We start from the raw sequence: 24208 nt of genomic DNA on the forward strand, positions 1-24208 counted from the left end.
TTGACTTGGTGGCTTCCTTCCCCAGATTGTTGTGGTTCCTGCTACGGATGCTCTTTCTTTTGACTAGAATCATGTACATATATATGTACCTGTCCTTGGTTGTTGATCTTGGTATTGTTGGAAGATCAAATCTTGGAGGGGAAATGTAACGATCCTACTCTGTTGTCTTCTGGTGAATCCGATCTCTGCCAGGCCAACCAAGCTGAGGATCACTACGAACTTCCGTTCAACGTTAAGACATCCGAATCGAGGATCAAAGGACCACAATTTAGTCTCTAGTAATTGTATTCTTTTCGCACAAGCTTGCTGATCCTTTTGGTCATAGGGAAAAGAAGACGAGATTGGTCATCCACAAAAAGCCACAATCAGATTGGCAGAAATATACCGATTTGGTGGTTCATAAGCTGCCATTGCAGACGCGTGAGCAGGAAACTGAAGTCCTATCACAAAGATCCCTTGACTACCTGCTGGCGGGATGCTGCTGTATGGTAGTTTATCAAAGGGAAAGCAGAGGATGAAATGATCAACCGGGATTTAGTCAGCTTCGGGCCTCACCTTATCATGCTGACAACCAAACGAATACCTGAGCCAAGCATCAAGTCCTCTTCGATATCACATGCTGTTTCACGGATTGGTTCATCGGAAAACACAGGTAGTTCCTTGCAGCAGCATTAAGCTGAAATGATACTGTTTTTGCCTTGTGCTGCAAGCTTAAATGGCCACCTCTTCTTCGGGGAATGGTGGGTAATAGATTCACGGCACGGATTCAGTTTTCTCGAAGAATTCTTCAACATGAATTGGATAACACTTGGGCTGACCACAAATACCCAATTCAGTGATCAAAATCTGGCTTTTTGTTGCACACTCTCCCAATGTATCCACACTAGCTTTTGTCCCCAAATCCATTGCATCTAACACTGAACTAGCTGTTGTGGCATCTTGAACTTTTAATCTCTTGCATTATCTTCCAATTCTCCTGTTGGATCCTGCCTGCACTCGATTGCCATCAACATGAAAGTATGAATCAGTGCTTGCAGATGCAATCTCATGAAAGAACCGATCTTTCGGCGGGAGAACAACTCGCCCGAGCAATCAGCTATCGAAGGCGATGGAGAACTCAGTCGAGGGCCAGATGGAAAACCCTAATTCCAGAACAGAATACGGGCATTAGACCAGCACGAAACAGAACCCAGCAGGAAAGAGATCTCGGGAGAAGATTCCGAACCGAAAAGAACACCCAAGATAAAAATAGGGCCAAAAGAAGAAGGAAGGAGGAGGAAAGGACAGATTGATCGCGAAGCGATCGCACGCCTCGGCAGAGGGACTCCGAGTAGCAGAGAGATGAGGAGACTCGGGAGGGGGGAAGAAAGGAAGGTGTGGTGGTTTAACGGATCCCAAAACATGATTCATATATGACACTCAGATCGGATTCGGGTTTTATGTGTTATCGGATCCAAATATGGCGCCCGTAGTTCGAGTCGTAGTTATTCCTTTTAAGTTTCCCGTAGTTCCTAATCCCAAAAAGGCCACCTTTGATGCCCCAAATGCTGCTCCGCCGCCTCCTCTTCTCCGCCGCCCGCCACTTCTCTTCTTCCGCACCCTCCGGCGGAGTTGCGGCCGAGTCGCGGACCCAGAAGCTCGAGCGAATCGCCGATGAGCTTCTTTCTTTGACTAAGGAGGAGCGCAATGACTACTCCATCCTCTTCCGCCTCAAGCTCGGCCTCAATCAATTGGTTCAGGCCGGAGGCGGCTTGCCCTCGGCGGGGACGGATCCGGGTGTCGAGGCCGCCACCGAGGAGAAGGAGAAGACTGCGTTCGACATCAAGCTCGAGAAGTTTGACGCTGCGGCCAAGATCAAGATCATCAAGGAGGTGAGGACGTTCACCGACCTGGGGCTGAAGGAGGCCAAGGAGTTGGTGGAGAAGGCCCCCGTGGTGCTCAAGAAGGGGGTGACCAAGGAAGAGGCGGAGGCGATCGCCGCCAAACTCAAGGAAGTCGGCGCCACTGTTGCGTTGGAGTGAAAGACGAAGGTAAAATTCTCACCTTTGAGTCTTTTGTATTTGGTTGTTGTCTTTCTTCAGCTAGGAAATTGGTAGAACGCATTGAGTGCGATTCAGTCTCTATCATGAAATAAACAATGCTTAAGAGGATTCTTTTGTGAAGTAATGATGCAAGTTATTAGTTAACTGTTAGTTAAAGCTGTCTACTGTTGATGCTCAAAACTTGTCTGTTTATATTGCAAGATGTCCAATTTCGACTGCTTAATATGTTGTACGTACATTAGATCACATCATCATGTTATCATTCTTGGGCTTGGTATTATCACTTGCAAATCTCTAACATCCATTGCCACCATGTTTTGATTCTCAGAAGTGGTATAATGTTATCTCTTTATTATTTCTGAGGCAAACAAATATGTATTCTTTCTTGAAATTCCTGCTTCACAATCTCTTGTCTCTCTACCCTAATTCTACTTCTGTAGTTGCAACCTGAGCTTGTGTATATTAATTTCTGTATCAGCTGCTAGGTCTGATCCTATCTCATGGTTCTACCTTTAACAGTTTGTCTTTATATTACAAATTTCTGGGGCCCTGTTGTTGACAAATCAAAATAAATGCAGTTTACTAGATTAATTTGCTTTCAGATGTTGCTCGTTGCGATGAGTGGTTATCATGCGATTTATACTTGTAATAGAGTAGGACTTTGCCTTTCTCATTAAAAGATCAACTTTGTAGTATTTTGAAGGCCCCAGTTGTACATTGATTTAGAAGACATGAGGACATGCCAGGAAATTAAGTTAGTTTTTGGACATTATCTTGCAGGTTAGGGTATCCAAGAGCCTACAGGTTTTCGATTATGAGGAACTAAATGAAACTTGGACTGTGCCTCAACTGAAAAAAAATAACCATGGAGAGAATATTATCACTTGCAGGTCTTAATTTGGAGCTCACTCTGAGGATATTGTTCATACAATTGCAGGAGGTTCAGAAGTGAAATTGATGGCAAGATAATGTAGTAGGAATGTTGTTAACTACTATTTGTTCATTGATTTTGGTAACATGATGAAGGCATCATAAACCAGGTTGATGAAATGTAAAACTGCTTACGGATTTTGTTTATGTATAAGATGATAATAATATGCTGCCAAAATTATGAGTAAAAACGGTACTTGTTAGAAATCCCGTGTCATTTATTTTGCTGTAAATAGAACCTCTATGTGTTATAGCTGACTGTAGTACTAATTTGTAGGTTTAGATGTATGGAATCCACTATCTCATAGCGTAAGTCTGGCAAGAGATTCATATTTTGCTTTATGAATATAAGTAGATGAGTACCTTAATAGTAACGAGTTTGTATTCAGAAAACACAAGCAATTCCTGTATGTTAGCCACACTTAGATGTCCAAGTCCATTGTTCATAATATCCACATTTTCAAGTTCCATATACAGTGATGAATGTCCTTAAGAGGTGGTTGGTTTTGTGTGTGTGTGTGTGTGTGTGTGTGTGTGGAAAGGAGCATCACTTTGAAGGGAGTTTCCTGTGAGGTACCTACAACTGCTAGTAATCTGAATGTTCACAAAGATAGGGGATGAGCTATGATGAGCATTAACGCTTCAATTTAAACTCGTTTTTATGGTGCCAAAGGTCTACCTCCACTACACAAAAGATTGATGATGACTCCACTTAACCTCAAATAAATGATTTCTGTATCTAAGGTCTTTCGGTGATGACTCCACTTAACCTCAAATAAATGATTTCTGTCATAAGTGACTATACTTGCAACTTGCAGTGCATAGAGACAGTTATGATAATTTATTGAGACTGTTTTTCTCATGCAGTTATCTTATTCTCAGCTTTTTCATCTTGGAGAGGAAAAGCTGAAAGTATAATATGCTATACCTAAGTTTATATCTTTTTTCCAAGCTCACTATATGTAGTATAGGTAACTTTTTAGCTACTGCCATCAAAAAAGGAATCTTGAAAATGAATTTGCATTTGGGTGACGTTATAGCCTGAGCATCATTCATTTTCTTTTTGTTTTTTCTTGACATATAATTACTTGTATCATCAATTCGTTGACACCAAGTTTAGATTTTACAAGATATTGTGTAGCAAATGATAAATATTTAGAAAAGAAGAAGTGCATGGTATTCGTTAACAATAGTTATTCTCGAATCTTTGTCGATGATCTCTTCTCATAGATCTGACCTTTAAGACTTACAAAGAGAGACCTTTGCAGGATGACATTTATGTTGCTGGAATAATGGATAAACAGTGGTGGATTTGCTCAACTCCGAGATACCGAGTTTTTGTTGCTGGCCATGAGGACTTCATATTCTTTAACTTGGTTCATTCCTTATTCCTTGCTATTGTACACTACTTAAAATGTTCACTCTTTGCTTATTGCTACTGAAATCTTGCCTTCAATTTTCTTTTCCAATGTGCTCTCTTGATCTGTTCTAAAAGTTTGTGATGAAAATTATGATCTTCCATCAGCAGTATGCTCTGTGGACTACATCAATTGGTTCTGAAAGGGAAGATTTAGTGAGCAGAAACTATGTTCTTCATTTCATGTGAGAATGGCACAAACTTCCATAATTACATTCAGCTATGCCTTGCACAAAATCTTGAGAAAAATCCTTAGAAGCATCATGCCTTCTTGTATAACTCAAGTGAAGTCTGCAGATTTTGTTGCAATTTCTTTGTTTACTCTTCTAATTATGTCATTTTGTTGGGTCTCTGACAAGTGGAAGTGCAACACCATGTAAAATTTATGGCTGGTTATTGTCAGCTATCGTGCATCAACTGTTTTGTGTCATGTAATCTGAATCTTGCTATTGTAACTAAACTGGTTCTTTAAAATTGCACCAAGCTCACACACAATTTCCATCAGTAAGCGGCAACAACAACATAAGAGTTGCTTGGAAGATTTTAGTTTTCTTTATTACTGAGAGATCCATGTCTTCAGAAATCTGACATTACTGGATAATAAGCGATACAAACAAACATTATTCCTTAATCATTCTACCTCACTAAATCTATGTAGAGATTTAGTACAGATCTATCACCAGACCTACATCCACCATATATACACTTATAGTGGAAAAAAAAAATACACTTATAGTGGGAAGAAAAAACCAGCAGTCGCACTGTCGATACCCAGAAGCAGAAGAATCTTGATCTCGGAAAATTTCAACATTGTTTTCTCTCGAAGATGGTAGATGGTTCTTTCGGAAAATTTCAACATTGTTTTCTCTCGAAGATGGTAGATGGTTCTTTCGGTTGGGGTCGGCGCTGTTGGAGTTAATTGCTATTTACTCCAGCAAGAACACTAAATATAGCAGGAATCCATCCAGTTTAATCAGTCGAGAACTTTTTTGATATCTTCAACCAGATGCGCTCTGCTGGCTGAATCCATCTGCATCAAATTTAAACAATCGAATTGTGCACTGAGATCATAGTAAAAAAGATCCAAGATTTGGACCGGAGATCATTTTGGCAAGGTCGGAGTTTTAGGATGGGACGACAAATAATTATTAAACAGTTTAACCGATGCAAAGTCTAGGAATAACTCGAGCAATTGATCCAACTTAGATTTGGGTATGAAAAGTTTTAACAGAACTTTCAGATGATTAGATTTCTTTTTGAATTTGGGAAAATTGAAGGTGAGTTTTGAAGAGAATAACCTCAAACACAAAATAAAAGATGAAAAGTGCCATACCTTGCTAAGAACAGTAGAAAGACATTGAGGCAAAACTTGCAAATCGGAAGGCGATTCACCGAGTTCCATGAGTTGTTTAAATACTTTTTGAAACCTCAACTCCTCAAGATACTTCTCATAGTTTCTAGAATCATCTCTCCAGGAAAAGAAAGCATCGTCGTCCTCCCACACAGCACTCACTGCTCCAGCTTGCTCAGAAGCCAGAAACCATTTCTTCAGCAATTCTATAGCTGATATATTCGACAACTGCTCTCCAGCAGCATTTCTAACAATTCTTACGAGTGATCCCTCTGAGACTCTCCTGTGTAGCCTTTTGTAGAAGAAAGAACGAGATTCCTCCCAATCCACAACTTTCTTGATCACCCCCTTAGCAGCCATCCTGAGGGAAGTGTCATGCAAGTCGGCGAACTGTGTGGCTATTTGAGTGTAGACAGGTAACAGCTTCTTCTCCCGAGTCATTATGCTCTTTCGAAGTGCCTCTGCATCGCCAGAGACTATGCCAGCCTTGATGTCCTGAAGCTTTGCTTTCAAACTGATAATCTCATGGTCAAGCCTACCCATGCATTCGATGAGGTCTTTTGTCCTGAATTTGATTTCAATCATTCCTTCAGGCTCAAGTACATTGCCCTTGGCAGTCCGTTCAGCATACATCTCAATGTGCTCTGGATTAATCTTGCTGTCCACGACAACCCATGCACCCCCACGAAGCTCTCCGGTCATGGGAATGTACACAAATACAGGTTGTTTGTATGTCCTCAAGTTCTCAACAATCGTAGACCCTGCCTGGAGTATCCCTTCAAATAGGTCTCTCTGCCCACCAGAAAACCCTCTCCAGTTGGCAAGGATAAAAAGTGGAAGTTCTTCGCGATTAAAGTCTAAGAGAGCCTGGGCTGTTTTAGTTGCAGAGTCAGGGAACCAAACTTGTCCTGCTTGTGGGACGACACGTTCATGGGAATCAAGCTGACCAGGGTCTGCAGGGATAATTTGCATCACCGTCTGTGTCTCAACAGCTATGACCCCTACAGGAATTCCGCCAAGCTTTGCTCTTCCCGTGACCACAGTTTTCGCCCAACCTTCCAGCGTCTCTATAAAGCTGTCTTTGTCGAATATGCCTCCTAGCCACTTGCCATTGTTTCCATTACTTCCACAAATAGCAGCACGTGGATCACAAGAATTCTCAGGGAAATATTCGACAAGCCTCTCCGGTGGATCCAGGGATCTCAATATGGGAAGTGGGCCACCTATGTAAGGAGGAACATAGCTAAGCCATCTCAAAATGGCTGAAATGCCCTCGAGATCATCTGATACAGTCAGATGAACAACCCCATTTGTGGCCATGATCTTTGGGCCACCCAGTTGCATGTGAGAACTGTATACTTCACGCCCGAGAAGTTTGTTCAAAGTAGAAAATCCAGTGAGAATTATAGGCTGATCAAGACGCTGAATGCACCTCATGCCAAGCCGAGCAAGATATGCTCCAATACCAACGGTTCGTCCAGTCACATAGGTAAGAGTGAATATCTCATTATATGCCTTCGAATAAACACCAGCAATAGCACCACTTCCTGATAGGTTCTCAACTCCCAAGTCATCCGCTTTTCCCACTATCGTATCTATGACCCATCTGATCTCACCATTTTCCAGTTTCAGTTCATGAGCAATAACAGAGGAACCAATACATTGATAGTCTTCTGGAGTCAGATAGATGTAGTGAAAACCACGTTCTGGGCTCGACTCATCAGACCAACCAACCTTAAAGCAAGATTTCACTTCTTCAGCTGCTCCAATCCGAGCACCAGAATTTGCTGCCAGATAGATCAGAGGGAGCTTCTTATCACAAGCCAAATTAGTTACTGCATGGAAGAATGCATCTTCTCTTGGACCAAATGAACCAACTTTGAAGGTAACATCATTTGCCACAACTATAATCTTTCTCCCATCAGGGAATTCTGGAGTGGACATCTCCATCAACCAGGCTATCATGCCAATGTCATTGAGACCAGAGGACCGGCTAGCAGGGACTAGCGGAGTGCCCCAAGCTCCAAACTTCTCGGCGAACACCAGTTCTGTAAATTTGATGAGATCTTTATTGTCATTCACTCTAGCATCAATAGAGGCATAAGAAGCCCATGACCGTCGAAGTGCAGTCTCAAATGCCTGTATGGATGTTAGATATCCTTAAAATTATATAGCGGAGAGCTAACCGTAACATATCTGATGATACAAAAAACTGTTCTATTTTGATATATAAAGGAATGGGAATTTTACCAGGGGGAAGTCGTAGCAGTATGTTGTGTTGTTTTTCCTAGCCACTAAACGTTTTTGATCGATGAACCCCAGTGGCGAATACTGAGCATTCAATGGGACACCATGGAGGGGACCATTCGCAGGGGTGATAGAATGGTAAACCATTTCATGTGAATTGATATTCTCCACTTCTCGATAGATCTAGAATAATATGAAATGATCTGTAAATTTTCAAATTGAACTGAAAATTTCTAAACAAGAATACAGCTGAAACTACTCAGTATATACAAACATTACGAAATTATATTAATTCCATAGGTTGCATGATTGAAATATATTAACAACTACAAACTATTTTTCATGATTTGCAACTATAGATTATATTTCCCTATCAAATGACGTCTGTTAGCTTTGATATAGTATACTTACGTGAACGGTGCAAGTATGACCAGTAACATTGGTCACCACAATTCTCCATGCAGCTAGTCCATCAGAATTCAGCCATAGCTTCACTTCCCACTCACAGACAGCCAGACGGTGCATACGAACACCAACCAATTCATGAATCTTAAGAGCCATTTCCTTTAATATTAGACAAATAGTAGTTTCATCTTGACAAGAATCTAGGGCCAATATCCTGGATAATTTAAAAAAAATGTTTATCTGATGTTGCTAAAGATTACTTCTATGTCGGATCAAACTTCACTAAGAATCCAACAAGAAACAGAAAAATATGGAAAAGTTATTGCAAAACTACTCACAGTGAAAAAAATAATAAAAAGGGAAATGGAGAATAACTATATGTAGAACTAACCTTGAAGGTGGTAAAAGATCATGAAGTTGTTGCTCCCGCAATATACAAATATACATGTGAGAATGATCAGACCTGGTGGTTGTGTTGTGGACATGTAATTCCAACTCTTCTAAAGCTGCCATTAATGACCTCAGTATACTTATAGATGTAAAGGACAAAGAAGGTTGGGCACGGCTTATTTCTGTGTCAAGAACTTGACTTGATGCAAAGCCATTAATTGTGCTTGGTTGTCTGAGAAGTGTCCGGAGAAACATCCGCCGGATAACAGCCTTGCTATCTAAAGTAGTGTACAGACGCCACTGGCGATCCCTTGAAGAGGTATATTGTAAGTTTCTGTAGCCTTTCAGCTTTTCCTAAAATGTATGAACAAGGAGCAAGTTAAGGTCAATAACAAGTTGAAAAAAATCATAACCATCACTTGAGAATATAGTCATCACAAACCAATTCAAGAAATGTAGAGAGAGGAGGTTCCAGGTGACGAAGTAAAGGTTCTTCTTCATAATACATCTTTTCAGCTGACCAGTGGAAGGAGTGGCGCATCGGTACTCGTCCTTCATCTCTCTGTATGATGCAGCTAATGACCCTGACATCTGCATCTTGAAGATCAGAGCTTAAAGTATTCTCCTTCAAAATCTTCGCCAGTTTATTTATCCTCTCCTGGGCCTGGTCCTCATCGCCACTGCAAAATGTATTAGTAACATAACTGTCAACGGATAAGCTCAAGTTAATTACTATTTGGTATTTTGATCTTGCAGAGAAGCTAACCTATCCTGAAGAGTACTCATTTGGTTATTAATGCCAACTAAAGCAACATGAAGCATATTGCCTTTACCAGAACACCCAGGAAGCCCATTTGGGATTATTTCATGATCAATATCAGAATTCATGCATTGAGTGGTCTCTTTCAAAGCAGTGTTAATTGCTGCTGGCAGAAGCTGAAGAGATTTAATAATAACCATTGCCCCCCATCTCTTTTCACAGTGTTTCTCTACTGATGACAAACAATTTGATGGATCTTGAGACTTATTTTTCTTCTCAATGTGTTCTTGAGAAAATTCCCAGGAGGCTATCAGACCCGATCGGTGCCATTGCATGCGAACACTTTCCTTTATGAGGTAGGGCTGGAAAAAGAGTCTTCTAGTCAAATTCAGGATTAAGAGTTTATCTGTAATTATTCTAAGTAACCAAGTATTTGTTAGCCAACTAGTTCAACATTACCTGATACAATCTACGAATATATGTTTCCACGACCCTCCTCTGAAGGGTGGGATCACTATGATCGAAGAAAGCTATAAGGGCATCCTCAACAGCTAATGGAGTACCAACCAGATCCTCCATCCTCTCATTAATAGCACTCTTCCTCCTGGGGGTAGATAGGCGTTCTCCTTCTTCAGTAAACATTTCCAGTTCAGAGAGGCTTCTGGCAATGCTCGTACGTAATTCACTCAACTTAGTTTGCTCAAGAAGTTGACTCGCTTTCAGTGCCAACTGCAGCGATTAAAAATTATATGAAGACACGAATTAGGGAAAAGGACCTTTCAAACTGAATAGTTAAATTCTTCAACATGTAAGATATATAGAGAATACAGACCTCAGAGTATGTTGTATGGTTAAGAGCAGAGAAACGAATCAGTAGATCATGGTAGGCAGCAGGGTTAGGGTAAACCATTGCTTCCATGAGTCGTAGTATCAGCTTGTTTTTACTCCTGACACCCTTCAATGCAGCAGATATAGCATATCATCACATCATCATTGCAAAATACCAATAATTGATGTTTATTTCTCTTTTTATCAAGATACAGGACTCAGACAAAATCAGACCCTTATTAGGCCAGCAAGTAGTATGTTATGGAACAGTGTTTCCAATCATACCTGATGAGACAATACTATGTCTACGATCTTCAGGAGATCCTTCTTATGTTGAAGCCGGAGACGTTCTATGACATCAGCCTGTATAAACCAAAGAATTGAATGATAACCATGAGAAAAAGTTACCATTAAGATCCTAATCAATGGACAGCCAGCTACTTCGAAAGCTAGCTACAGAATATATGAGTTTAATATAGAAGTGTCATGTTGATGGTGGCTTCATGAATAATTAACGTAATAAAAAAATTATCATCTGAAAATACAATTCATTACCTGAATGCTATCACTGAACAGTTCTTCAACAGTTAGATACTCCTCAAACAGAGACCGCACTATAACACGCGCATGGCTTTCTCTACCACCCTCATATGACTTCACAAGACTCATCAGAGGCTCCACAAGCCTCTCCTGCGTGGCCTTTTCTTTCTCGGTGCAGGATGAGAGATGGCCCTGGAAGAAATATCCAAGAAAACAGTAATGAAAGTTTTTCTTAAAATAAACACGAAGTTACTGAAAATTTTGATTAGGACTCCTGACCTCAAGAACTCCCTTTAGTAACTTGGCAGGGAAGTCCAAATTTTTCTGAAAAGTTGATATTGCTTCATGCTCCTTATATTTTGTGTCCAACTATATTGGAAGTATACAAATATTACCACAATGCAACATGCAGATAGTCTTGAAAATCAGGAAGACAATAAACAAAAGGAAGAAAATTTACAAATTTTGTACATCAACTAACTACAAACCTCATTTCTAAGATCTTTTGGTAGACGAGTTGCCAATACAGACATGCTTTCCTGCCATTGTAGGAAAGGGAGCTCTGGACTGTCAAGACAGTGAAGAAGGTCTTGAACAACCTGACAAGTATTTCAGTAATTAGGTAAAAAAAAGACTGCAGTACCTTAGCAACCTGAAACTATGTTAGATAGGATGAAATGGTACACCATATCAAGACAAAAGAATATGAGAAATAGCAAAAGACGAGATCAAGATATGTGTGCAATAAAATCATAGGAAAAAATTATAACTTATAAAACAGCATAGTACTGGAAATGAAAAAGTAAAACAAACGAAAAGATGACTGTCATGCCATCAATAATATTCCTCTTGCATATTTCATTGTCAAAAACACAAACAAGAACACTAATGACAATGATAATAACACAAAGACCAAGCTTTAAATGTCACTACATTGTCCACAAAACATGAATCCTTTTTCAAGTATTAGATATTCCAAGAAGTTACAAACTAAACATTGTCACACAGCCATCCTATCCAACCACTACCGTTAAAGCTCTATATGAAGTCAATTTATCATCAAAGGCCAAAGGTTAAGTAACTAAACTTTATTTTCATGGGGGAAGTGTTTACTGAACATGATGAGTCAAAAATGATATCTTCTAGGCTCTAGCAGAAGTTTGATTGTGGCAAAATATTCAACTTCAACTTAAGCCCAACCAATAAGGCATATGACAGTGTTTTCTATTTCCTGAGGTCATCTATGATTGAATTCTGAAACCATACAACACAAATTCATCATGAACAGAAATGGCAACATTGTATCTTTTGATGTTGGGGCTCCATCTGGTAAAACACATCATACAGAAAACTGGTTCCAATTGCTATAGCACATGGAGACCAGAATCTTGAAGTGTAGGTAACCAAACAGTATCCAGATTTAAATACTGAAATCTTTATTGAACGACCAAACGTAAGTAAACATTTTCAAAACTTCTAGTGCTTACTTCATTGATGTAATGCTCATATCCTGCAAGAATCATTCTTGCAGAACTCAAACTTGCAGCACATCTTTGGTGTACTTTGCCAGAAACTGCAGTAGGAGGCCCTAATTTAGGAAATGAGCCATGAAATGGTTCAGCTCTTCTCACAGCAGAGGGATCATCCAAATCAAGCTTTGCTATGAGGTCACCAGCCTAAACAATAAGTTATGTTGGTCACTTTGAGAAGGATCAAGAATAATTATAAATAAAGAGCAAGTCTCCGTAAGACAATTTACCTGCATTGCCTGGCCCTCAGACATCACAAAATGGATAACTCCAGAAGCAGGCAATAGCAATGGCATGCACATCTTCATAACCTCAACCTCAGCATATGGTGTATCAGTCTCAACATGAGCACCATCAGAAACCAAGAAGCGAAGCAGTTTGCATGGTGTCTCAGCTATCAATTTTGATGGATCATGGTCGTTCTGATAACAAAAGAGTATATTTCATAATTAATACTTATAGATGATTGAGGGGCCATGTTTCTTTAATTGAAAGAGAAAATGTAAGCAACATTATGCATTTCTAACAATTTACCTGAAACTAACTTCCTAGTGCTCACACAGACCTTTTGTGACACTCTTTTTGCCAATCACATATATATGTAGAGAATCAATATAGGACATAAAAATATTAAAAAATTATATTTTGAAAAATTAACCTCATAAGAAATTTGAAGTTCTAGAGCTTCATAATGTATACAGACCAGTTATAGGTTCAGTAGAAGCTAAGTGTGCAGAACAGAACGGAATGTAATCATTTACAAGAAAGGCTTTTACAGTCAAATTGACATTTTGAAAATGTTGGGGATTACTTCACAATTTTAAAGCATTAAAAACGGAGAAAAAAGTGATCAAACATAATAAAGTCAACTTCTAAGTAAAAGCCGAAGAATACAGAAATTGAGAGTTAGCAACGCTTACTGTTTAGAAAAGGCAAGAAACCTAGTGACTGACATATTAGAAACAAGAAAAACTACAATTTCCATGAATCACTCAAATCTTAATGCAAAACGATTGCCTGTATAACCAAACAGTCCGTTCATCAATTAGTTTTTCTATACAAAGCTAGAGCATCTAGAGAAATCTATGCTCCTCGAAGCCACACACCATGATAATTGTAACTAGAAACAAAGTTCATATGCTCATCAAAAACCTTTTCTAAAACTCGTAACATCAGTTTGATCATTGGTAATTGTGCCATTGTTTTAGAAAAGACTGCTTACATAAATGGTAAGTAAACATACATAAAGCATATTGTAATTCTATTTGGTCATTTCAGAGAAACAAAAATGAGAATTGTATGATTATTTGTACCTGTAACAAACAAGTCCTTCCATCAATAAGAAGGCGAGTGCCAGCAGCCTCTTCTTCAGCATAAATCACATGACTATTTCCATCCAACTGTAAGAATTCAATTCAGATATAGTAGTCAGACATACTTCCATTATCAATTGACAAAATGAGCTTAGCCATCAATAATGTAGTTGTTTACAGATAGTCGTAGGTGAAAACTTGTGAATGGCAGAGAACTTTTGCTTTTGATATTGCACATACTAAAAAGTTGCAAGAAATCATGTTGTATTAGTTGAATCTTACTTATTGTCTTTAACAAGATTGCAGCTGATACTTATGTTACCTTTCCTAAAATTGAACTGTTATTAGTGTTGCTACCGCTGCATTAAAAGAACTGACTTATAACTTTACTCATCTGAAGCTAATAGTGACCAATCTCGACATAAATTCTGAATCACTCAAGCTTAACCATCCATACCTAACATTAATAGTTACTGTATATAAATCATAGAAAAGTCTTGGTTCAAGTCTTTAAAATATAAATAAGTTTTTCAACTCATCAAAGTATGGTAAAATATCAAACAGCAATACAACAAGTATTACTGGATAGTTTATCCTCAGATGTGGACAAATATGAGCTGCAAAAGCCATCAATTGGCAGAATCCAGGTCAATATTATGTCGCTATATACATCATACTTTGTATCCCACTATGTATTAAATCACTGGACAAAAGCTAAAGAATTTTTCTACAACCTGTCGCTCGTCAGTTATCCTTATTATACACATAAATTAGCAATTACCCAAAACCCTAAACAAGCATAAGTCTTCATTAAAAGGAGGGTGCAGGTGAGGAGAAAAAGCTCAGTTCTTCTGGGAATGCTGAAAGTTGGATAAACAAGATATTCTAACAAGACTATAAAAAATTCAAAACACCATTTGCTTGACCTGTAACACAAAAAAATATTTCTAAATTTACAAACTGGAATTGATAGCCTAGTTGTCAAATCTCCAGATCTGGAATTAGCCAGATTCTTATTTAGCATAAAAAACTGGAGCATGTTTACTGCTAGTCCACCCCCTGGTGGTAAGAATCAGAAGGCTGAAAGAGTTGAAGAAAAATGATAGCAGGGGAATAAACACCTGCGGATAACATATTACCGCAAGAATTCTCAAATACCCGAATGTGAAGTCTAATGCACTTGTTCCAAAGTTCAACAAAATTTATAGCCAATTTACCTCATAGTTCCCACTACGAGCATGTGAATTCATACAGTCAAATGCATACTACCACTGGAAAGGATCCACTGTATCCAACACTAGAGGAAAGAACATGAAGCAAATTATAATATTTAAGAATTCAACAAGTTATCATGCTCAAATCTAGGTCTTAGCAATTAATCGTGTCCTTGACCATTTCTAGCCCAGAAGTTAAATTGATTTCCCAAGAAGCTAAGCGCCATTCATCATAGTATCTCATTACTACATCTCATTGTAGAAAAAGTATCGTGGCCACTTGTTAAAACACTTTGTTTCTCACTTGATAAGCAGCCTTGTAACTATATGCCCAAAATTTCTTAAAGGATAGAAAAAGTGCTCTCAGAAAATAACATCATGTAAGATGGTAAGACCATGAGATCCCAGGCATACATGGATGAACCATAACATTGATGCTACTAAGCATAAAAGCCTATACAGTGTATTAGAAGGTAAAAAGAATAACCATAGTGTATTATGATGGCAAATACAGGAAAAGAAATAGAGTTCTTGCCTGCATCAGAAGACCACCGTCACGCAAAGTATGAATTTCTGCTTCAATCTCTGAACCATTCATCCTAAGCTTGTAGCTACCAGGCCCACCCCTTACCATTTCAATCTAAGATATAAACCAATAGAACAAGTATTAAGCAGCATCAATAAGAGTAGCCACTACATGCTTATTTAAGATAAAGATATGTTGGGCACAAGGCAAAAGGTATATTACCGTGTATTTACTCCCTTCTATATTCAAAGTAACATCAGAGTTGACAAGTGATATGTGCTGAAACCAAACTTGCAAGGTCAATAAATTATCTTGATAATCGAAAAAAAGGAAAAGCAACTAAGTCATAAGAACTGTCGTGCAATCTAGGTACCACCATACCTTCGGTGGGATTTGACCTTTTCCGAGATAACCAACATACTCTGAAACAATGGCTGCACTGCTAGTGGATGCTTTCTAAGAAGTTGAAAACAAGAGTAAGAGAACTGAATAAACAAACTACACTCAACGCACAACAGAAATTTGCAATAATAAAGTCGCATCATCTTACATAGAGAGCCCCTCCGACAACTGAAAGATACCAAGGAGGTCTTTCAGCTCTAACCCTCATAGCAATTCTACTATCAAGCCAACCTGTGTGGATTTTGTTGTCTCTATATTCTGAAGCCTGAGATTGCAGTGCACGAGAATGAAAACATGGGTTTGCATGGTTACGTTGGAGAATGTGAAAACCTGAATAGCTTACGTTTAAAAGATCTATGGTGTAATCAACATTGGTGTGGATTTCTCCCCGGATTTGGATCTCTTTCAGACCAAGAACCATGTTAGCTATCGCCAAAGCTCTAGACTCTCCAAATGCAAAAACATGACCTACAAAAGTATCAAAGAGTTTAAACAGCAGGGCTTCAAAAAACTTCAAAAGTAACTTGAAGATTGGGTCATTTTGATAGACATACCAAATTGAGAATCAGAGAACTCGTGAATGCCACCTCCAGACTGCAAATGAAGTAAAATGATCACATTATTGCAAGGAGCTACTAAACTACAATTTCAAGAATAAGATAACAAAAACTTCAGTCTGTAGTCTGCATTTACAATCTATCAAGTACTAAGCTACCAAACAAGGATATTACTATTTTAATACTAATTAGAAGAAATTTTGAGTATACAATATAGGTCAAAACAAAAGCGGACATGTTGATCAGCCTAAAAGAAAATTAGATAAAAAATTTCCTATGTGTTTGTGTGATGCATAGGCAATGTAATGTTTCATTCAGGTTAATGGAAAATATCTATTTCATTTCTTTGGTAAATGCAACCAAATCCAATACTGCTTAAAGGGCATACCTTAACAGAGAAGTAGGCCCAAACATTAGGCTTGCTTTTAAAACTTAATTCCTGCATTTTTCCAGTCAATAAATAAGCATATTGTTTATACATCTTTACAATACAGAAATATAAACTCCAAAAGTTCACCTGCACTTTCCCACTAGTTGGCTTGAAGCCATCATCTGGATCCTCGCTAGTAACACGAACAGCTATGCAATGACCTTTAGGCCAAACAGACTCTGCTTTATCAAAGTCAAAAGGAGTTGCAAGAACAGAAGTTCTCTTCCAGGCATTATAACCTCCACCATGATCCATTCCATAGAAGCGTCTGATTTCTGGAAACCCAAGCACATATTAAGCTACAAAAACACTAAATGGCATAAAAAACAACTGATAGTGTGCCGGTTAGATCTACTATAAAGTTTCATGTACCTGGAATTTGCCAAAGAGGAATTCCCATCCCTACTGCAACTTGAGCCGCTGGCAAGTTTACTTCAGCTATCCACTCAGTTACAGGATGTTCGACCTACAAAAGAACAAAATGAAAAAAATGTTGAGAAAGAATTCAGATAAATCAACTGCAGTTTCAGATGATTGAGAAGAAAGCACAAACCTGTAGCCGCGGGTTGAGCTCTAGAAAGTAGTATTCACCAGTTTCCATGCTGTAAAGATACTCAACAGTAGCAGCACCAACATAACCTACACACTTTGCAAGCCTCCTAGCAGCCTGCTCAAGTAGTTTTACTGTCTCGGGAGGGGCAACTGTAATCGGGCCTTCCTCAATGATCTGTTGACCATTAAGTTCACTATTAAGATACTCTTCAAGTTATCATAAGATTTCGCTAGAAGAGGTCAATGTGGAAATAAAATGAAAAGGGAGACTTTGTGTTTAAACATAAAATTATTAAGAAAAAGAAGACCCAAATGCTGGAACAACTAATATAATTATCAATATTTTGTTGGCCATTAATGTATTAAAAGATCTAACATGATTTAAAAAGAAATGATCCATTATGGGCAAATCGCACTCTTTTGAACAATAATATGAACCTAGTAAAGAATAATGGGGAACAGAATGTGAGAAGATACAGAAGTTACTACTTTTGTCCTGCAAATAGAATTAAATGTTAATGGATAAAAGTTTCTGACAAATTCACAAAACAGAAACACTGAATATAAACTTGAAGGAAAGCTTGCCTTTTGATGTCTCCTTTGAACACTACAGTCTCGACTGTGCAAAGCAGCCACATTTCCATACTGGTCACATAGTAACTGAACTTCTAAATGCCGGCTCTACAAAAAGATAAAAGTTCAAACACATAAGATTAGAAATGCAGCAGAATGGCATATTCTCATCTCAGGTAAACAAGGTCTTTATCTCATGAAAATTATATCTAGATAAAAAGGTTATTCTTTTTAAACATGTAAAAGAACTTGAAATATCAACTGCCAAAAATCCAATCATCTATTATATTGTATCAATAGAATAAGTTATGAGGTCTAAACAATTTAGAAAGATTAAATTCATGACTAGGATATAAAACAAATAGTCTGTGAAAGGTGGCACTAGCCCAAATTACACAAAACAATGTCAAGATAGCCCTTGGCATCTCACCAAAACCATGTTCATAGTACCACAGTAGCAGACAGAATGTGTCAAAAACTTCCCCAAATGATATTAAACCCAAGACCATGTTTGATGTTGCCTCGATTTACATCTTATGTCAGAACTCAGTGGACAGGCACTGACTGTCAAATTGAAGATATCAAGCAAAATCTCACCTGTGATGCTACCTTCATTATGAATATTGGAGACCCCGGAACTTCACCTTGCACTTGTTTGAACAGAGCTCTAACTTCATCATCATTATGAACCTACATAAATTAAGTGACATTTAGATCCAAATTAGGAAGTGCATCCTCCTCAGATGTGAACAACACTTGCTTTCCTAAAAAATATTAATAAGAATGAGAATAGAGGATTTGAGTCTTCTTAGTTTCACCAGTAATTTGCCCTCAAGGGATATAAATGGTGGGAGAAGATCCACGAATCTGACCATAAATAATTTGAAACTTACAGCTTCTTTCTCTCGTTCTTGTTAAAGAAAACATTAACTTTAAAACTGCAATGAAGCAACAAGATGCAAAAACAATAAAGTTTAAGTGTAAACTAGCACCATATAATCTGCATCTTTAGAACATTTCACTGTAGGTTCTTTCCCAGGATAAGAAATTGGAACTTAAACTGCACCAAGCCTCCAGAATTCTAATTAAAATAATCTTTATGTACTTAATTCAATCTTTTTCTGGGTAAATAACTTGGATGCCATGTAAATGCCAACAGATAGGTCAATCATGTTTATCGTATTTTTCTCAGAATACTTCATTAAATGTCCAATTAACATCATGAAAAGAAAAAGATTAAGTTGTTGTGCACTTATAGATAACAGACCTTCCTTATCCCTTTACCACCACCACCCCAAGATGCTTTGATCATGGCTGGGTAACCAACCACATGACAGCTAGCAACTGCTTCTTCTGTTGTATATACACAAGCATTCCTATATATTTCCTCTGGAATTGAATCTAAACAACTCTCTGGTGGTATTGTGACCTGGAAAACAGATTTATTTCACAATGAAAAAATAAGCAATGTGAAAAGAAATGAACTCCATAGGAAGTAACTAGTAATCAAGACTTACGTGTGAACCACTCCAGGGTAGTGTTGGTACTCCTGCTGCTTGAGCAATCAAAGAAGAGCCGATTTTATCACCTAGTGCTGCCATCAGTGCAGCTGGAGGCCCAAGAAAGATTATTCCCTTTGCATTCAGTGCATCTGGAAGCTCAGGATTCTCAGACGCATGACCCCATCCAGGCCACACAGCAGAAACACGGGTTATCTCTGCCAACTGCCATGCTTTCATGTGTTATCCATCATTGTCATGACAAAAAAGGACACATAATATCTACTTCTTATTCAAATTAGTAATCTCAAATAGGTAATCACAAAAGATAAACAAAGCCAACCTCGACAATGAGTTGGACATTAGCATAATTATTGTTGTTCGTTCCGCCGGGAACTTCGACAAACTGATCAGCAATTCTAATGTGCTCCGCATTAATTTTTAAGTCCTCTGGAGTTGCCATAGCCACCAAAAGAATGGCCTTTTCAGTTCCGAATGTTTCATAAGCCCATGTTCTGACACTGCGCATGAACTTAACTGCTGCCATTCCATTATTTGCAACCAATATGCTGTGGATGGGAGTCTTTCCACCAAGAGACTTGCAGAAATCATCAATTTCAGACATCGTTGCTGCATGTCTGACTTGAAACGTTCCGTTTACAAGCCCATTCATCTGCAAAGTTTCCGCCATAACCAGTCCCCCTTTTGCTTCAGACAAGCTGCAAAGTCATATAATAGAGTGTTAAGCGGATGAATTTTTGTATTAAAGGCTATTGTTGATTCTTTAAATCGCAGTTGCTTGAAAATCATAAGTGCAAAAGAAATCATCAGGCATTTGAAAAATAGTTCATACTATAACTTAGATTTATCCAGACTTGTTCTTCAAGTTCAGATAGCCGATCAAATGTTGCATTACTGATGTATGCTTCAAAGAACAAACTGTAAATTTTCTAAACTATAATATAATATGAAGTATTTGCATAGTCAGTAAAACTGACTGAAAAGAAGAAACTAACACGGATTGCAATGCATAAGAAAGACTGAAATTAACAAAAATAGATGATAAAAAAAAACTCATAGTATTCTTGGTAAAGGAAATCATCTCTTCAAGTAAATTTGATACCCGATGTGTCAGCACTAATCTAAAACCCCCGAATGAACACAACAATTTATTGACACTCAACTCAATAAAAAGGCAGTTAAAAGGGACCAATTTGTGATAGCACATACACGAGAGAACAGAGTTTGGGCAAAAGATAAATCAAAAGAGCAACGCGTTCCAAAAAAAGTTACGAAGCCTTTAAAAAAATTCCAAAGAGTAAGTACCTCAGTAGCTGAATTATAACAACCGTGTAGAAACAAAGAAAACGATTCAGTGACACCAAATATTACATTCGATCATAAAAGAAAGTAGTTCACCATGATCTAGAGAAAAGAACAACTCAGAACACCATCCGGATCTCCAACGCAAGAGATATTGTATGTTTCTAACAGTCTATAATAATCATCATAAAAGCCATACAAGACACTAGGAAGATCGATCCCCTACTAAAAATTAAAGCCACTGAGGTAAGCACTAAAAAAAAGGGATCAGGTAGCGAGAGAAGAACACCACACGCGGCATCCAGAACCGAATAATTATAGAAAGACGGATACGACAGGCTCATGCTTTAAGTTATGCACAAATACAGAGGAAGGGATTAACTTTGATTACATATCACAATAAAGAACATAAATTTCAGCAAGTAAACCAAGAAAGCAGGAATCTTGGATCACGAAACTCGTAGGCAAAACCAAGAGCTACAACGAAAAGACAATAAGATGGAAATTTTGAGCAGCTCACGTCAGGGAGCGGCACCGGGCAGCAAGATCCCCCACTCTTGGGGCAAACCGAGATCACTGCGAAGACCGCATTCGCAGAGACGGCAAATATTCGACGGAACGACCGTAAGAAAAGAGGGAAATAGGAGGGAACCGGAGAGAGAGAGAGAGAGAGAGAGAGAGAGAGAGAGGAAAGAGGGGAAAGAAGAATAGGGAGAGAAGGTGAGACGAAAGAGAGAGAGAGAGGGGAGGGGGGAGGTCCTAACGCTTTAAATTGGCTGGGAGGAAGTCCACGTGATACCTGCCCGCTTCCGCCTCTGCCCCCTCCCCGTCTTGGTCGATATAAAGGAGCGGGCGAAGTAGCTCGCAACTACCACCTTCCGATCCACTGCCTCCGTTTTGACCAAAGCTGCGACCTTCGTACTCACCACAATAATAGAAATAACGAATCGCCAATTCCCGTCAAAATTCACCACTCTTGGGATATCTCCTCTCCCTTTTGGCGTTCACTCCTCGCTTCCACTGTGAGCAGAGAATAGGAAGATGGCGTGCGCGTGTTGGGCCGTCGCGGAATTTTGACCCGGCGTTGGGCGGCAGGTGCTGCTCACCAACTCCCCCCCTCATTCTTTTTATTTTCCGTGTAGGAGGAGGAGGAGGAGGAGGAGGAGGAAGAAAGAACTCGAGGTCGTGTTAGGTAAACCCATTCGTTGCTTACCGGCCTCACCTACCTCCCACGGTGGGACCCAGCTGAAAGAGCCAGCGCGAGGTCCAATCGTTAGGCAGGCGGGGCGGGAGGGTACGCCGTGAACGGGGACGCGAAGCGCCGGGGACCGCGAATGGTTCGTCGTGAACGCAACCCCGATCAAAACGTATCTAATGGTTAGGTGAACATTAAGTGGCGCTTTAGGATTCGTGTTTCGGTCGATCGACCGATCGGGTCCGTTCCGCTCGAAACAAGTGGGTGTCAAATCGAACTTCGGATCTCTATTTATTGGAATTGGTTTGGGTAGGTGGGACACGTGGCTCCAAGGTAATTGCGGCGGGCCCAGGTCCGGTCCTCGCGCGCGCGCGTGGCGGTTGCGACACGCTTCGGAATTCTGACTTATTCCATTGGTTGAGACAGGTGGGCTCCAATGATGTGGACAACCGGCAGATGACTAGTTCGCCGACGCGTTTGATAGCCGTTTGTTGGTGGACAGCCGAACCCGAGCCATCGTTTTAGAGAATTGACTAGGTTTTCTCTTAAGAAATTACTGGGTATTAATGGATTATATATATATATATATATATAGGTCTTCCAGAGCCATCCACTTTTCATCATTTACTAATAATAATAATAATAATAATATAAAAATACAAAGTATATTCACGACATACAAATTAAGAAAGACATCAAATAAAATACGCATTCATCTATAAATTTGGTGGAGCCAACTAATTGCCCTGTTTATGACACAAAACTACTCATATGAAGCAGGATGTCAACAGGCATTAATGGTGTAGTTGGATGATTAATGTTACTGCATGGCCAAAAACATTCTCACATTGATGTGGACTATAACCTAGACAAATGGAATCTAGTCTGATAATTTAGGTTGTAGTCTGAAACCTATGGATAAGATTGTCTCTGAGGTCTTCTTCTCACCTCCACCAAATTCTCTAATATTATCAGTCAGTTGGTTAAGCACATTAAATTATGGTTACCACAAGTTTATTATGGTTAAAAATACAAATAAAAATGATGTGATCAAGAAATAAAGTGCTTAAGAAAAAGTATATTTTTTAAAAAAAAAAATTATTTTATAAATATTCCTCCTTCTCTCATACATTATTGTGATCTCAAATTTTATTTTTGATACTTAAATTAAATATTAAAATGATTTAAAAATTAGAGTAATCTCATCCTTGATAATCTCCATACTAGTTTTTACATATGACATTCAGGATGTGAGTCATCATGAATAGATTAAGTCAGCTCAACGATCAAATTCGATATTAATAATAAAAAATAAAAATTTGGCATGATATATTAACTATAACTTTAACCAACATTCAACACATACGCATATAAATTGTACTTGAGATGTTTGCAACCAACACCAATTTGACTATGTTAGTGTAGTCTTCGCCACACCTCAACTTTCATTATAATGGCAGAGGTTGGACATTAATTGCGTCATGTGTTGTCGAATTTTGCTCCACCTGCCCATCTCATAGACTTAAATTGAGAAGCTCCCTATCCCTATGCCTTGTTTTTGCACGATTGTATTATATTATCAGTGGGAAATAATTTTGCTCCATCCATCCACTGTCTGTTCGATAAAATATGTTTCTTTCTTTTTGATAAAATAATAGAATCATGTTTTTTAATTATGTATAATGTTTAATTGAGTTCCGAATAAATTCATATAAAACAATAGATATTCCATTATTTTAATATTATAATATTATGTCGGGTCTTTTACATTTTTATTTTTATCCAATCCATCAAAATGAATTTAGAAACAGTGAGATTGAGATAGTTTGGATATGGCAATGGATGAACACTCTATATTTGGTTGTGATAGTTTGTGTTGTTGAGTTGATTTATGTGATCTGAGCTGCAAGTTTGATGCATCTTTGTTGCTACTACATTTCTAAGCTTATCAGAAGGCTAGCAAACAAAAATAGAAGCCCTGTCTTTGTGGATTTCCTTGTTGGTGGAGGAATCACAAGTATCAACACTTTCCCATCTATGCAAATTTACACTATGATTTTGATGTTGTGGGTCAGTGATCTCCTCTTTAGCCAACCTCCATGGATCACAAGGATTCAGCTTTAAAGTTGAAGAGGAGGTGTATATATGTGCATGAAACTGGCAAGCAATTCTTGTGCTCTTCAGC

The 24208-nt window shown here is 38.6% G+C and overlaps 2 protein-coding genes across 5 annotated transcripts; one reads left to right on the forward strand and one right to left on the reverse strand.

The window, feature by feature from the left end:
• On the forward strand, window positions 1-4556 carry LOC103968634 (uncharacterized). Of its 2 annotated transcripts, none has more exons than XM_009381911.3 (2): window positions 1-2030; window positions 4241-4556. In XM_009381911.3, the coding sequence occupies exon 1, from the start codon at window positions 1536-1538 to the stop codon at window positions 2019-2021; it is 486 nt and encodes a 161-aa protein (XP_009380186.2). In that variant the 5' UTR covers window positions 1-1535; the 3' UTR covers window positions 2022-2030; window positions 4241-4556. The 2 variants fall into 2 exon arrangements, with proteins under 2 accessions (XP_009380186.2, XP_009380187.2); XM_009381912.3 differs by lacking the exon at window positions 4241-4556 and adding an exon at window positions 2823-3163.
• Window positions 4557-4918: 362 nt separating this feature from the next.
• Window positions 4919-21922, reverse strand: LOC135625051 (acetyl-CoA carboxylase 1-like). Of its 3 annotated transcripts, none has more exons than XM_065129302.1 (32): window positions 21628-21922; window positions 19849-20224; window positions 19524-19730; window positions 19274-19435; window positions 18604-18696; window positions 18019-18114; window positions 17435-17608; window positions 17254-17347; window positions 16969-17156; window positions 16840-16890; window positions 16449-16488; window positions 16238-16362; window positions 16043-16159; window positions 15874-15948; window positions 15715-15771; window positions 15502-15606; window positions 13753-13839; window positions 12670-12861; window positions 12398-12586; window positions 11399-11509; window positions 11190-11279; window positions 10926-11102; window positions 10656-10733; window positions 10375-10497; window positions 10002-10271; window positions 9549-9904; window positions 9225-9462; window positions 8784-9136; window positions 8399-8606; window positions 7991-8170; window positions 5723-7879; window positions 4919-5419 (listed from the first exon to the last, which is right to left on the reverse strand). In XM_065129302.1, exons 2-32 carry the CDS (start codon window positions 20194-20196, stop codon window positions 5363-5365), a joined length of 6798 nt encoding a protein of 2265 aa, XP_064985374.1. In that variant the 5' UTR covers window positions 20197-20224; window positions 21628-21922; the 3' UTR covers window positions 4919-5362. The 3 variants fall into 3 exon arrangements, with proteins under 3 accessions (XP_064985374.1, XP_064985373.1, XP_064985372.1); XM_065129301.1 differs by having other exon boundaries at window positions 21593-21922; XM_065129300.1 differs by lacking the exon at window positions 21628-21922 and adding an exon at window positions 21349-21577.
• Window positions 21923-24208: the final 2286 nt, after the last annotated feature.

The sequence above is a fragment of the Musa acuminata genome, chromosome BXJ2-10 (genome assembly GCF_036884655.1).
Source record: "Musa acuminata AAA Group cultivar baxijiao chromosome BXJ2-10, Cavendish_Baxijiao_AAA, whole genome shotgun sequence".
In the NCBI taxonomy this organism is placed as follows: domain Eukaryota; kingdom Viridiplantae; phylum Streptophyta; class Magnoliopsida; order Zingiberales; family Musaceae; genus Musa; species Musa acuminata.